This window comes from Capsicum annuum, chromosome 11 (assembly GCF_002878395.1).
Source record: "Capsicum annuum cultivar UCD-10X-F1 chromosome 11, UCD10Xv1.1, whole genome shotgun sequence".
In the NCBI taxonomy this organism is placed as follows: domain Eukaryota; kingdom Viridiplantae; phylum Streptophyta; class Magnoliopsida; order Solanales; family Solanaceae; genus Capsicum; species Capsicum annuum.
In genome coordinates, this window is record NC_061121.1 from 43,162,654 (window position 1) to 43,178,886 (window position 16,233).

The 16,233-nt window shown below is 34.4% G+C and overlaps 1 protein-coding gene across 1 annotated transcript; it reads left to right on the forward strand.

Annotated features, from left to right (window-relative positions):
• The first annotated feature begins 504 nt into the window (after positions 1–504).
• Positions 505–6,186, forward strand: LOC107847749 (sphinganine C4-monooxygenase 1). Its single transcript, XM_016692208.2, has 2 exons — positions 505–1,758; positions 5,319–6,186. Exons 1-2 carry the CDS (start codon positions 1,507–1,509, stop codon positions 5,871–5,873), a joined length of 807 nt encoding a protein of 268 aa, XP_016547694.1. The 5' UTR covers positions 505–1,506; the 3' UTR covers positions 5,874–6,186.
• The last annotated feature ends 10,047 nt before the right edge of the window (positions 6,187–16,233 follow it).

A 16,233-nucleotide genomic window follows, 5' to 3' on the forward strand; every position in this document is an offset into this window, starting at 1 on the left:
TTGTTCTTGAGGCATAAATTTAAAACATATATGGTTCCAAACCAATTATTTTTTCTCAAATCCAACAATAATAATATTATTAATAGCAAAAGACAGATAACATAAGAAATTACTAACCTTGAAATTACCTTTAAATTTATAATCTCATCTTGTTTAACAAAATTTTGTGCTGATAACGTGTTATGTAATTTATAATCTCATCTTGTTTAACAAAATTTTGTGCTGATAACGTGTTATGTAATATAAAGAAAGACCAAGAAGAATAAATAGAGAGACTTTATTTCAGATCATAAGATTGAGAATACAATGAACAAAATTCCTCTATTTAAAGGAAAAATTTAATCCTAGTATGAGACAGATGCTTCAAATCCTAATAGATATCAAAGTATATCTGATAGATATTGATAAACATTCACTATAATATAATTACATTTATAACAATACTCATTTGCTAATTTTATTCTTATCTATATCCTAACACACAATCTTATTAGGAAGTGTGAATAGTAAGTTAAAAATTATATCTTACATATTTTCCCATTAATCTCTATATATAATTAAATTTAGATTTTTCAAAATCATTACAATCATCTCAATTTCTCTTCGATATCTATACCATTTAATTATTTTTCGATAGTTTTTTCAAAATCCTTCACAAGAATACTGCCACTGTAACAAGGTTACAGATATTTCCACTATAACAAAGTTTGACGATAATATTCAAAATACAGGAATAAGCTAAACTTTTTCACCGCTAAAAAGTCGTCGGCCAAATAAGCCTCTTCAATTTTTTATAAGGTTTTTATTAATTTAATAATAGTAACAACAAAGAAAACTCATTATAAATTAAAAAAATTATTTGATGATCATTGTTATAGGAAAACCTGTTTTTGCTCTCTGGAAAATTGATTGTTTTTGCTAAGCTGTTTTCTGCTATTTTTTTTTGCTGTTTGGAATTCCTTCCAATTCCCAATTTGGAAGAGAATTTCAATCAAATTATTTATTCCACTCTTCTCTTTCTCTACAAACCCCGATTCCAATTTGTACAAAGTTTGAATCTTTGTATTAATTTTTTTCTAAAAAATCAAGAATTTCAGTTTTTCTTTCTTGGGTATTTATTTCTTTTCCTTTTAAGGGTATTTTTTCGAAAAAAGATATTAAAAGGAACAAATTTTGTTTCTTTTTTGGAGTCTTTTCAATTAAGGGTAATTTCAAGAATGTATAAAAAGGAATAAATTTGTTTTTTTTTTTTTTTTATTTCAATTAAGGCTAATTTCAAGAAGATATAAAGGAAGGATCTTTGTATTGTTTGTCTGAGGGTTTTTGTATTTTAAAGGTTTGTTTTAAGGAAATATTCTCAAAAAAGAAATTTGGTTTCTTTTTTTGGTTTTTTTTTTTTCAATTAAGAGTAATTTCAAGAAGATATAAAGGAAGGATCTTTATATTATTTTTGTGGTGTTTTGGTATTTTTTAAGGTTAGTATTACAATATCAAGAAATTGAGGTGATGGGTAGTGAGAATATTGATCAACAGACAAGGGGAGGATATGTATCAGATGAAGTGTTGGGAACATTCATACCAATAATTGTTTATTGGGTATATTCAGGATTGTATTTAATGCTTGGGGGTATGGATAATTATAGGTTACATTCTCAGAAAGATGAGGATGAGAAGAATTTGGTGTCCAAAAAAGAGGTTGTTAAAGGTGTTCTTCTTCAACAGGTTGTTCAGGCTGCTGTTGCTACGCTGCTATTCACGGTTAGTTACTTTGATGATCATCTTGAGTTGTTAACAAAGTTTTGATTTTTATTTGTTTTGGAACTTATTATGCATCATGATGAATTGGATTCATTTAGTTTACTATTGAGGTTTATGTTATGCTTGTTTATCTTATTTTTGTGCATCAGAATTTATATGGTTCCATCAGAGGCTTAGTTGATATTGATAGCTTTTTATGCATATGTTTGTTTGGTCTTTGATCATCTCTTGCTGTTGCGGAGTTTCATTTTTCTGGAACTTTTTATGCATCATGATTAATAGGATTCATATAAATTACTTTTGAGACTGAGATTATATTGATATATTATTATTATGCTTGTTTGGAATTCTTTTTATGCATCATAATGATGCAGAGGATTTATATGGTTAACTATTGAGGCTCAGTTGATATTGATGTTTTGAGCTGAAAGTCTATGGGAAACTACCTCTCTTCCTTTTCGAGGAATGGGTGAGGTCTCATCTGCACATATACTATCCTCCTCATACGCCGCTTGTGGGATTACACTGGGCTGGGTATTGATAGCTTATTATGCATATGCTTGGTTGGACTTCTTTTATGCATCAAATGATACAGAGGATTTAAATAGTTGACTATTGAGGCTTAGTTGATATTGATAACTTATTATGAATATGCTTGTTTAGTCTTCTTTTTATGCATCATAATGATACTATAGAGGATTTATATGGTTAGCTATTGAGGCTTAGTTGATATTGAAAACTTATTATACATATGCATGTTCTTTTGGAAACAACGTCTCTACCTCCATGAGGTAGTGGTAAGGTCTCCGTAGACTCTACCCTCCCCAGACCCCACGTGTGGGATTTCATTGGGCATGTTCTTGTTGTTATTATGCATATGCTTGTATCGACTTCTTTTTATGCATCTCAATGATACAGAGGATTTATATGGTTAACTATTGAGGCTTAGTTGATATTGAAAACTTGTTATACATATGCATGTTTTTTCAGAAACAGTGTCTCTACCTCCACGAGGTAGTGGGTAAGGTCTCCGTACACTCTACTCTCCCAGACCCCACGTGTGGGATTTCACTGGGTGTGTTCTTGTTGTTATTATGCATATGCTTGTTCATCTTCTTTTTATGTATCTGAATGATGCAGTGGTTAACTATTGAGGCTTAGCTGATATTGATTACTTATTATGCTTATGCTTGTTTGGTCTTGTTTTAATTGGAACAAAATGTTTATGGATGACACTTCTTCCTCCTTGGGAGGTTATCGCTGTTTAGATGTTTCTGGGACACACTCATTACCTTTATCACTATGTCTAGGAAAATTCTCATAGATACCTTAGCATTCTTGTTTTTGATTTAAGATTTAGAAATTATTTGATTTGTGAATGTATGATTTTGTCAACGGGGTGTGCAACTCATAATTATACGTTGTGTATTATTACGTGGGGTGAGTCATGGAAGGGGAATACGATGATATGATAGTGGTGTGATAATAGTTCTTTTGTCCAAATTGGCATGGCTAGGCAAATGCTGTTGGATTTGAGATATGAATATCATTTGTTTTAGGCTGATTGCAAATGTTTTGAATTTTTTTCTTTGACTTGAGGGAGGAGCTCTTTATGCTTGTCTGTGTGTACGGCCCTAGAATTTTCTGATAGGTGGATGGTAAAATTGTTTTTTACCTTAGTCCTTGGTGTTTTTTTAATATTTACAAATTTTTGGTAAAGGAGTCATTTATCCGAGTAACTATGACAAGATGCTTCATGAATGTTATTCCATAGCATACTTATTTTATTCATCATTTAGATGAATTTTATGCACAAAATAAACAAATTCAATTGAAGGAGAAGAGCAAGAAGTATGACAGCAAGAGCCAAGAAGTATGACTTCTTAGTTTAGGTCAATCACAAAGTGAGCATTTTCTTTATTCCTGTCCTGACAAGCCACAAGGCTACTTCTGCAGTGTGTTTTATATCTATATTAGAATTTGCGTTTTAAAGTTTCTCAAAATCTCTTGAACCTAAAGAGTGATATTAGATCTGTTATCTGAACAGAAATTTCATCTTTTAAGTTTATATGAAGTAATTTTGATACGGAAGTTTATATGAAATTCGGAAGCTTGCAGGTTGATTTCTTTAAATGATAGGGAAGTAGGAGTTCTATAAAAATCAGATGCAACCTGTTGAACCTCGGTTTGAGTTGTTTGACTTTACAAAGCTAGGTTTACTTTGAAGCTTCTTCTAGGAAAATAGGTTGCCAAAGCGGCTCAATAGGCATTGTATTGATCTTAGCCACCGATGGCGATGCTTGGGATGGTCGGAATTAACTTCTTGCCTTGTTTTAAATGGTTATTCAAGTATCCTGAGGTTTATGGGAAATATTAAGGCAGAATAATTAGAGCTTTGTTCAGTTGAAGATACCACCAGCTCTGGGATAGTGTTTCTCATGGCAATTTATATGTGCTCAATTTTTTCTTCTTTAATTTAATCCTTACAAAGTATAGCGACCTTTTGATTTGGGAATATGTAGATTATATAGATTTATGATTTGAATACCAAGTCGGAGACTACTAGACGTCTTGTACGGAAATTGTCAACGAGGACGTTGAGACTATCCTAAGAATAAAGATTTTATCGGTTTAATCCTCCTTTACTAAAGAAAAAGGGGGATCATTGCTCTTCTCTCTTGCATTTCATTGTCTACCCTCTTCTTGGTTTCCGTCTGTGTTGCAAAATTTGTTGATGGCAGCTGTAATAGTTGAGAATAGGATGCCCAACTGCGACCTCCTAATTAAGCTTTTTTTTTCGTGCTACTTTGCATGTTGGAATTATAGAAAGACTAAAGTAAGTTGATAGTTGAAGATGATCTTTTCGAGCTCAATATGTGAGCTTTAGATATATTGTGAAATAGATTCGTTTCTTTAACCTGCAAAGTAGAGATATAAAAAGGAAACAATGTGGTCTTGTCATTTCTTTGGTTTGTGTTGATATGTGTGTAGGCTGTAGCCATATTTGCAAAGTTAGTTTCAATCACTTCTATAAACTAATTCGTAAATTGTAGCCTAACTCATATCTATCCCCTTAAAAAACTTTAGACTATTTTATTTGTTGGCACTTCTCTTTGTGGGTGATCATGTGGTGATTAATTGGATCTCTTGAGTGCTGACCTCAACTAATGCACTGCTTTTATTTCCTTTCTCGTTGGTTAGTTGGTTTGTCATTCTGGGACCCACGAATTATCACCTGCTTTTTCTTTGATGATAGCAAAAGTGTAAGCTTTTCTGACCCCAACAGGAAAATAGATATGTTCGATTAGGCGAGGACTAGGTCACGTTGAACACCATCAATCTCTGATCAAAGAGCTAAAAGTTGCACATATACCATGACGACTTTCACCTTTCATTCTTGTTTTATGTACTTTGTATCTTGTTCCAATTATGAACCCCGATTCTCATATTCTTGTTTGACAGCATGTCAATTTTTATGTTTGTTTTTTGATTTGTTCTTTTTTTAATTTTTCATATTTTGACTAGTTCTTGGTGTCTGATTATCTTCTAATATGGAGCAGATCACCGGAAGTGATGTTGAATCTGACGGGGATCAACATGCTTCCATCTTTGTTCGTGGCATACAGTTCTTGGTTGCTATGTTTATGCTAGATACTTGGCAATATTTTATGCATCGGTACATGCACCAAAACAAGTTCTTGTACAAGCATATCCATTCTCAACATCATCGTCTAATTGTTCCATATGCATTTGGAGCTTTGTACAACCACCCTTTGGAGGGCCTGCTTCTTGACACAATCGGTGGAGCGTTAGCTTTCCTTGTCTCTGGCATGTCACCACGTACCTCCATCTTCTTTTTCTCATTTGCTACGATCAAGACGGTTGATGATCATTGTGGACTATGGTTGCCTGGAAATCTCTTCCATACCATCTTTAAAAACAATTCTGCTTACCATGATATTCATCACCAGCTTTACGGGACCAAGTTTAACTATTCACAGCCTTTCTTTGTGACGTGGGATAGGATACTCGGTACTTACATGCCATATGAACTTGAGAAGAGACGAGGAGGAGGTTTTGAAGCTAAGCCCGTTAATGATTGCAAGGAACATTGACAACACTGGTAGTTCATGTTTGTCATAGGGTGTGTACCACTGCAATTTTCCCCTTTTTCTAATGCTTAGTTACTCATTTAATTTGTATATAGTTAAAGGCTTCTGCATATATTGTTGTATAACAGGTGTTGGTTTCCAGTTTGAGAAAGGAAATAGGGCCGAATAATAGTTTCCTTTTTAAACATCGTCTGAGATCTGATTTCTGGTATATTCAACTAATAGGCAGAGATAAAAATTTCCTCAGATACATTGTGTACTATGAATTATTTAGTTCCAAAGCATATGGGCATGTATTAAGACACTTTCATTGTTCTTTTCGTGGGTTGTTAACGACGGTGTTGGGCTCACGTTGATCATTTTACTGAGTACCTGTTTCTTCCAATCAAACTAAGTACCAAGTAACTCTGTTACCTGAATGCTTAGATAGACAAGAAGAAATCACCTGGTGTTTTTTGTCTTTGTTGTTTTCACCCGCTTTATTGATTAACCGGTAAGCCACACCCTTGGGTGCTAATATTCTCATTTCTCTAATATAGCTGATGTGATCTGGTGGGAGTTATATTGAGTTGGTAAAAATCTTGATTCCCTAGTCTCATTTGGAACTTGGGAAATTTGATAAGATGGGATCTGCTTCAGTTCTCCAAATCTAGTCATGGAGGTTTTGGTTTTGTTTTGATTTGATTTGATCTGCATTTAGACACCTCTTCTTGTCTAAACAAGAGTTAAGAAGCATTGTTCTTGACAAAATAGAGTTTTAGGGTGTCTTTGGTATGCAGAAATTTGGAAAATATTTTCTTCAGGAATGCTCTTTGGAAATAAGAAAAATGACTTCTTTAATGAAAATAGGAAAAACAAGTGGCATTATCTCCTCATACCCTCACAACAACCCACCCATCGCTTAGGTAAGAGAAGGGAATAATTGATAATTGATGTGTGTTTTAATAATTTTTTAGTGATAGTTCACGTAGGAAATTCACACATCTAATAGTTCAGGTATGAAATTTGAAAAATCGAGAATTTTACCCTTCACCCTTCAATTAACAATTCAGGCAAAAATCAAATTAGAGAATGAGTCAAGATTTTTTGTAGTTTTGTAGTTTCGTATGAGATAAACATTACTAAGGTTGCATTTGTTTTTTTTAAGATTCAGACGTCTGAATTTGAATGCATATCTGAATCATTAAGATGTTGTCTCCAGATTTGAAAACTAAATGATTAAGACCGTTTGTTTTTCAACATCTGAATGTGCAAAAAGTTTTTATTTGTATGTATAATAAAATAAAAAATACAATTCACGTAAAAAACTAATTATATATCAGAAAAGTATGTAATTTAATACAATAAAATTATTATTTGATTGAAAAATAATATTTATGTTTGTTAGTGATAGTGGAGATGGTTTATAATGGTGGTTGCGTTGACAATGATTGATGTTAGTGATTAGTAATGTTACTGATGATAGTTGTGATGGTTGGTATTGTGGTGATTGTTATGATGATGACGGTTGATAATGATGGTAGTGGTTGTGATATGACGTTGCTTGATGTTAGTAGTTGGAAGTGTTGATTGTGATGGCTGAAAAATGAATGTATGATGATTGACGATGTGTTGGTGCTAGTTGGAGTAGTTGTTAGTTGTGATGGTGGAGATGGTTGTTAGTAGAGATAAATTGTAGCAATGGTAGTGGTAGAAGTGGTGATAGAGGCAACGTTACTAGTGACATTGGTGGCGGCGGATGAAGAATGTGTGGAGGTTGTAATGTATTAGTGGTAGTTAGCGGTGGTGCTAGTTGTGATAGATGAGTTGGTCGATCGTATGGATTGACTGGTAATGATTGATGATGGTGGTGCTGTTGACGGTGGTGGCGGTGAATATAATTAGAATAATATAGGTAGTAAGTGTGGTAGCGGTTGACAATAGTGATTGATAGCAATATTTGTTGTCGATGGTAGAGATGGTTGGTGGTAGTGGGTGGTGGTTGACAATAGTGTCAGTGGCAGAGGTGGTTGGTGGTGGTGACTGATGATTATGCATAGAGTGATACCTCTTCAGACTTATTAAGACTTGATTCTAGATCTGAATGATTAAGACCTATTCAGATTAATTAAGAGCTAAAATCTTAATAAAAAACAAATGCACTTAATGGTGTGAAGTCTGAATCATTCAGATTCAGACCTCCATTAAGTGCAAATAAATAAGCTAGTGCCTAAGTATGTATACCAATTTATGGATCTCGAACTATTGCAATGGCCTTATTCTTTTACATAAACTTACTGAATTTTATTTATACAATGCCCATTGACATTAAGATAGTTTGTAGGGTGGTTTGTTTGTTACTACTGTTTAGGAGTCAAATAAATTGTAGCTATTATTCCTAGTCTTTAAGCTATAGGATTAGTAGAGTCAACTTAAATCAAAATGTTATGAAATAATAAAGAACAAAGAAGAAGAGTAGAGAGAGAATAGAGAGTAATTCTTATTTCTCTTGATGAATGGATTACAATGAGGAAAAATCCTTTATTTACGAGAAAAAACTAACCTTGGGGTTTGTAACTTTTCCATAAATAGACATACACAATACGGTAAAGTAGGTATTCACTATATATAGTAAAGTAAACATTCACTATATATGGTACATTTATAACACTCCCCATTGAATGTCTAATTGATAGATAAAAACATATATGCCGCCTCATTACTAACCTTACAAGGAAAATCCAGTGGGATAAAACCTCGTAAGAAAAAAAGAGTACAACACGTATTAACTCCTCCTAATGAGAACATCCTTGAACCTTTGCATTCCGATCTTGTGCACCTTCTTCTTGAAAGTTGCAATTGAAAGAGACTTGGTGAATAAATCAGCCAAATTGTCACTTGAACGAATCTGTTGCATGTTAATATCACCATTCTTTTGGAACTCATGTGTGTAGAAAAGCTTTGACGAAATATGCTTCATTCTATCTCCTTTTATGGATCCTTCCTTAGGTTGTGCTATGCATGCTGCATTATCTTCATATAAGATTGTGGGTATATTATCACATTTCAAACAATATTTTTCTTGAATGAGATGTATCATGCCTCAACCATACACATTCTTGGCTTGCTTCATTTATAACTATTATCTCAGCATGGTTCATGAAGTGGCGCTACAATAGACTGCTTTGTGTATCCCAAGATATTGCAGTACCACCACATATGAACACATAGCCTATTTGAGACCGAGTTTTATGTAGGTCAGATAAGTACCCAACATCAACATGACCAATAAGATCAGGACTGCAAACTTGCTAACAAATTAACTGAAAAAGGCTATATCAGGCCTTATAGTATTTGCAAGATACATTAGTGCATCAATTGCACTAAGATATGGTACTTTATAATCAAGGAGTTCCTCATTCTTTTCTTGAGGTCGGAATGGATCCTTATTCAATTTTGTATGTTTCTCATTTAAGCAAAAATTCTATTGCTTTTGAAACTCTCCAAGAGTTTCAATGATACTTAAATCATCAAATTATCTCTTATGAGGATAATAAAATATTTCCCAGAAACTTAATATGTTTCAAGCATTTTGAATCCTTTAGAGATTTTCATATGGATTTTTGTCAAGTGACAATATCTAACATCAAGTGTGACATCTTCAAGTGTCTGAACTGCAAATCAAATAAGTTTTATACTTACCAAAATGCATCCTTTCATGCTACTTGATAAATATTTCTACGTCAGCATGCTTAAATAAACATAGAATTCGAATCCTCATAATACTTTACAATATTGCGTCAATATTGTATCAAAGATATTATCGATGATATATCATTTTGTATCGGTTCACAATGTGACATAACATTTTGAGATCTCATCATTTCATTATTTTCAGGTACCTGAACCTCTCATAGGTTTCATGAAGTATTATGTCGTAGGCTCTTCAAGAGCACATTGCCTTCTTATTATGATTATCTGCTCCTTATCCTTTTCAAGGATTATTTCATTTGGAACCGATTAGTCTACCATGCTTCATGCATACATAGATTTTGTCCTTTAAAATGCAAAATAAAAGCACTTGCAGCTTAGATATGAGATTAAATTTGAGTCAGTAAATGCTTTCGGCATATGACTTAAATTATCTTTTGAATGAGGACCTGATGATAATTCCTAACATATTTCATAGTTGCTTGTAATCTCCCCCTTATGTTAGGAAAACTAACAATACATCCTCCATCTTCTTTGAGGAATCCATCTTTGTATATTATGGTATATTCATTAATCGTATACGCACAACAAAATTATTTGATGGACAACGTGTGGTTCCTGACTCAGAACCAACTTTGAAGGGGAATTAATCATAATTTATTGGTCTAATGCATACAAGTGCTATTGTATGCAATATATCATATTTCAGACCAACACATGAAGATTTATTCTCATTAGCAATGGTTTAGCTATTTATTGAAGGCATTTATTGCCAAACCATCATCATCAAGATGAATTGTCTTGATTACACAATCTGAAAATTATGCTCTTGACTCAATTTTGTTGAGCAAGCAATTTTATGAATGTCAAACTGCAGGTTGACAATAAATATACATAATGATCATGTTATTGATGCATCTTAATAGATCACATGATAGGTGAACGGGTCTTATTCACCTTTTATACTTTTCAGATTTTAAGGAATTCAATCCTCAAATTAGTTGGTCCAACCAACGTATCACGAGAACAAGCATCATTAAAGTTCATGAAGAAGTTTTGAATTCTTCAATATATGTTTAATACTCAATATGCACATATTTGGGATGTCATAATCGTTCATGTCAACTTATGAATTTATTTGTACTAGTAAACTCTAAGTTTACTATGACATGTGTCTTTTACTTTAGTAAACTTCTTGTTTATTGTGACATGAATTTTGTATCAATACACATTAAATTCTTAGTTTATTATGGCATGTGATTTCATCATGCTTGAGTAACTTTTCACATTCATGTTTCTTACCACAGTAACTTGAAGATATTCAATCTTCCAATTATTCTACCTCTTTTAGAGATGGATTGTGATATCTTCACAACAAAGAATACGTTCAAGTGTATATACAGTTACATTCACCCCAGGATATAGATCTGTATTTATAATAATCGAAATTCTCATTCCCAAGAATGAAATATAATCATGCCTTAAGTGTATCAAATTGATAACTTATAACCTCATATTGCTACTTCAGGAGCAAATCGAAGCATACATCTAATCTAGAGAATTTTTCTCTAACATATCTTATGATCATAATACGCTTGTGAAAATATCATCACTTTTGATGATCATTATCATATTGTCCCTCCATGCGTATATTCATGCATTCAATCACTTGTCTTCTTTCAGACATATTATGCACTGCTATTATATACACTTCAAGAATAAAGTAAGTTGTCATATTTCACACTTATCATATATTGCTACCACATTCACTTCATGGAATGAGGCATATTCAATGGGACATATTTCATGACTTTTCATTAAAACCACATTATTTTGCCTTAACCATCATAATATCATCAATATGGTGCATTGAGATTCAAACTTAACGTCTTACCCATATAAAGACGTCTTAGTCATAAATTGATGGGACTTAAGCCCAAAATATTATCATCCCTTTTGATAATATTATTCTTGAGGAATAAATTTAAAACTTCAATGGTTCCAAACCAATTATTTTTCCTCAAATCCAACAATAATTATATTATTAGTAACAAAAGAAAGATAACATAAGGAATTACTAACCTTGAAATTATCTTTATATTTATAATCTCATCTTGCTTGGTAGAGTCTCGTGCTGATAACGTGTTATAAAATAATAAAGAATAAAGAAGAAGAGTAGAGAGAGAATAGAGAGTAATTCTTATTTCTCTTGATGAGTGAATTACAATGAGGAAAAACCCTTTATTTATAGGGAAAAACTAACCTTGGGGTTTGTAACTTTTTCATAAATAGACACACACAATATGGTAAAGTAGGTATTCACTATATATGGTACATTTATAACACAAAATAATTAGTAGTAGATATGTTCTGTTATTTGTAGCCTTTATCTACATAAGGATCATTTTGTCTTGAACTTTCTTATTAGCACAAGATCTATTGTCCATTGCTTCAAATTTTTGATTTGCTTATATTTGGTGTCTATACACACATTGCCACACTTTCTTGAGTTTCTTTGTTGAAATGGACTTTGGAAGAATGAAATATGCCCCATTGTGCCCCTGAAAACAGAATATAGGTTAAAGACAGTACTAACAAATGATGTATTTTAAGCAAACATTGTTATGAATATACTTTATTTAACTACTGAATCCTCATCTGTTTTTGATTTAGCCAGTCCTAAACTCATTCTGGAGTTAATGAATGTGCCAAATTTTACTCAGAGACAGGCCACTCCATTTGAATTTGCTTTGAATTTTGTCATTACTAATCACCATAAGACTATTCTCTGATGTTTTTTTAATTACTTCATTGAACTGTTTCATGAGAAGAGAAAATTTTAAAAAGAAGAGCTTGTGTGCAGTGCAGACAAACCATAATATCAATACTGAACTCATCTGTATTCAACCAAATACTTCTTCTGTAGTTAATAAATCTAAATTGTGTTGCAAAAAACCACCTGATTGACCTACCATAAACAGCTATCGACTACTTCAACTTCAGAGAAGAGAAGTTTGGGATTTTTTCCTTCCTAGAAGAGAGGAATTAACTCCATGGTGAGAAGTTTTCGTCATGAAATTCAACTCTGGTGAGCCCAATTTGGAGAAGGTTTCCACATCCTTGCAGCTCGAAGCAGACATGAATGACGAGATACAACCTGTTTTAGCAACAACAAACTCAATTAGCCAAATATACCCCTCATGTGGTTGCAGATAGAAGGGCCAAGATGAGTAAGTTTGTTTTTGGGGTGAATGATAGTATAGTCAATGAGTGTAGGCCCATGATTTTGAATAGTGACATAAACATAGATAGGCTTATGTCCTATGCTTAACGGATAGAAGAGCAAAAGATTAAGATGAGGCAGAAGCAGAATAAAAGAGCAAGGACAGGTAGTTTTAACTTTGCTCAGCCCTAATCAAAAGGAGGAAACCGTTCTCAGTTTCATCCTAAGTCATCAGTTCTATCTCCTTCTTCAGCTAGTTCTCCAGCTCCTAGATTCAGAGATGGTAATAGGCTTTAAGTCTCAGGGTAGTGTTAGCAGTGCTCGCACCAATTCTCTTAACCAGACTTATGGCAAACACCATCAGGGTATTTGCAGAGCTGGCAGTGGTATTTGTTTCGAATGTGGCAAGCCAGATCACAGAGTCAGAGACTGTCCTTAACCAGGTCCTTAAGGTCAGCAAAAACATTCCTCAGCTCAGTCCGGTCGTCCAAACCAGCAGGGTGCCACCTCCAGCGCTACTAGTGGGCAACACCCAAATTAACTTTATGCTTTCCAGTCCTAGTAAGATCAGGAAAATTCTCTTGATGTGGTTACTGGTACGTTACAGATCTTTTATGTTTATGTTTACGCTTTTCTAGATCTAGGAGCTTCTTTGTCTTTTGTTACTCCCTATATAGCAGGAAGTTTTGGAACCAGTCCTGAAATTCTAGAGGAGCCCTTTTTAGTCTCTAATCCAGTAGGTAAAACCATCATAGCCTGATGGGTATATAGGAACTGTCCGATTATGATATTTCAGAAAGTCACTTCAGCAGACTTAGTCGAATTAGAGATGACTAATTTTGATATCATTCTCAACATGGATTGGCTTTATTCCTCCTATGCCATATTCGACTTTAGAAATAGAATAGTCTATTTCTAGTTTCTGAATGAGCCCATCATAAAGTGGAGGGGTAGTACTTCAGCATTCAAAGATCAGATTATTTCCTACCTTTGGGCATGGAAAATAATATCTAAGGGGTATGTCTATCATCTTGTTCATGTTAAGAACTCTAGCTCCGAAACTCCCAGTTTTGAATTAGTCCCAGTAGTGAATGAATATTCAGATGTCTTTCCCGAAGATCTTCTAGGAATTCCTCCCGAAAGGGGAATAGACTTTGGCATTGAACTTTTTCCAGATACTTAGCCTATATCTATTCTTCCATACCAAATGGAACCAGCAAAACTCAGAGAATTGAAAGAGCAGCTGAAGGATCTCTTTGATAAGGGGTTCATCAGGCCAAGTGTGTCCCCATGGGGTGCATCAGTTTTATTCGTGCGCAAGAAAGACGACTCTTTCAGAATGTGTATTGATTACCATTATCTTAATAAAGTTACGGTCAAGAAAAAATATTCCCTTCCCAAAATTGATGACTTGTTTAACCAGCTTCAAGGTGCCATCTGTTTCTCTAAGATAGATCACAGATCCGGCTATCATCAGCTCAGAGTCAGAGAATACGACATTCTAAAAATAGCTTTTCGTACTCGGTATGGTCACTTTAAGTTTCTGGTTATGTCCTTCAGTCTTACTAATGCCCCCACCGCTTTCAAAGACTTGATGAACTGGGTGTTCAAGCAGTACTTGGACCTATTCGTTATAGTCTTCATTGATGATATTTTGGTCTATTCTCGCAGTGAGCATGATCATGCTGACCACCTCAGAATCATACTTCAGACTCTCAGAGATCATCAGCTATTCACCAAATTTAGTAAGTGCAAGTTTTGGCTAAGGTCAGTAGTAATCCTTGACTGTATCATTTTTGGTGATGATATTAGAGTAGATCATCAAAAGACCGAAGCGGTAAGAAACTATCCCAGACCTATCTCTCCATCAGACATCAAAAGTTTCTAGGGTTTAGCTAGCTATTACAGACGGTTTGTTGAGGAATTTTAGTTTATTGCATCCCCTATGTCCAGATTGACTCAGAAGAAAGTCAAGTTTCAGTGGTCATATCCTTGTGAGAAGAGTTTTCAGGAGTTGAAGACTCGACTCACCTCAACTCCAGTCTTAGCTCTTCCAGATGGTCTAGATGGGTTTGTAGTGTATTGTGATGCATCCAGAGTAGGTTTTGGGTTTGTGTCCTCATGTAACATGGTAAGGTCATAGCATATGCCTCCAGGAAACTTAAACCCCATGAGAAGAATTATCTGACTCATGATCTTGAGTTAGTAGCCGTAGTATTTGCCTTACAAATTTGGAGGCATTATCTATACGGAGTTCATGCAGATGTGTACATAGATCATAAGAGCCTTAAGTATGTCTTCTCTTAGAAAGATCTCAATCTTTGTTAAAGAAGATGGTTAGAGTTCTTGAAAGATTATGACATAAGTGTCCTTTATCATTCGGGCAAGGCCAATGTTGTGGCCGACGCTCTTAGTAGACTGTCTATGGGTAGTGTTCCTCATGTTGAGGACAGTAAGAAGAAGTTAGCTTAGGAAATCCATTATTTTGCCAGACTAGGCATTCTCTTAGTCGATTCAGAGGAGGGTGACATATAGGTTCAGAGTAGTTCAGAATTATCTCTAGTTTCTGGGGTAAAAGAAAAGCAAGATAAAAATCCCAGCCTTGTCAAGTTAAAAGAGTCAGTCAAGGATCAGAAAGTAAAGGTTTTCTTCCAAGGGGGAGATGGTGTATTGCGTTGTCAAGATCGTCTGTGTGTTCTAGGTTTAGACGGCTTAAGGCAGCAAATTCTTGCAGAAGCGCATGGTGCGTGCTAATCTATTCATCCAGGGGCCACAAAGATGTACTTTTATTTGTGGGAGATCTATTGGTGAAGTAGGATGAAGAGAGATATTGTAGAGTTTGTGGCTAAGTACTCTACATGTCAGCAGGTTAAGATAGAGAATTAGAAGCTAGGTAGGTCCATGCAGGAGTTCAGTATTCCTACTTGGAAGTGGGAAGAAGTGAACATGGACTTTGTGATAGGTTTGCCTCATACCCGTCATCAACATATTTAGTTTAGGTCATTATAGACAGGATGAGTAAATCAACTTATTTTCTTCCATTCCATACCTCTTATTCAGCCGAGGATTACGTCAAACTCTATATCAGATACTTAGTCAGATTGCGCGGAGTTCCATTATCCATTATCTCAGACAGAGGTACCCAGTTCATCTCTTATTTCTGAAAATCATTCCAAAAGGTTCATGATACCCAAGTTCATCTTAGTACAACCTTCCATCCTCAGACAGATGGTCAAGCAGAAAGGACCATTTAGATGTTAGAAGATATTCTAAGGGCGTGTGCAATTGATTTCAAGGGTAGCTGGGATGACCACTTGCCTTTGATTGAGTTCGCATATAACAATAGCTATGATTCCAGTATTAAGATGGCTCCATTCAAAGCTCTCTATGGTAGGAGGTAAAGATCTCTAGTTGGTTGGTTCGAATTTAGTGTCATAGGTCCTGACTTAG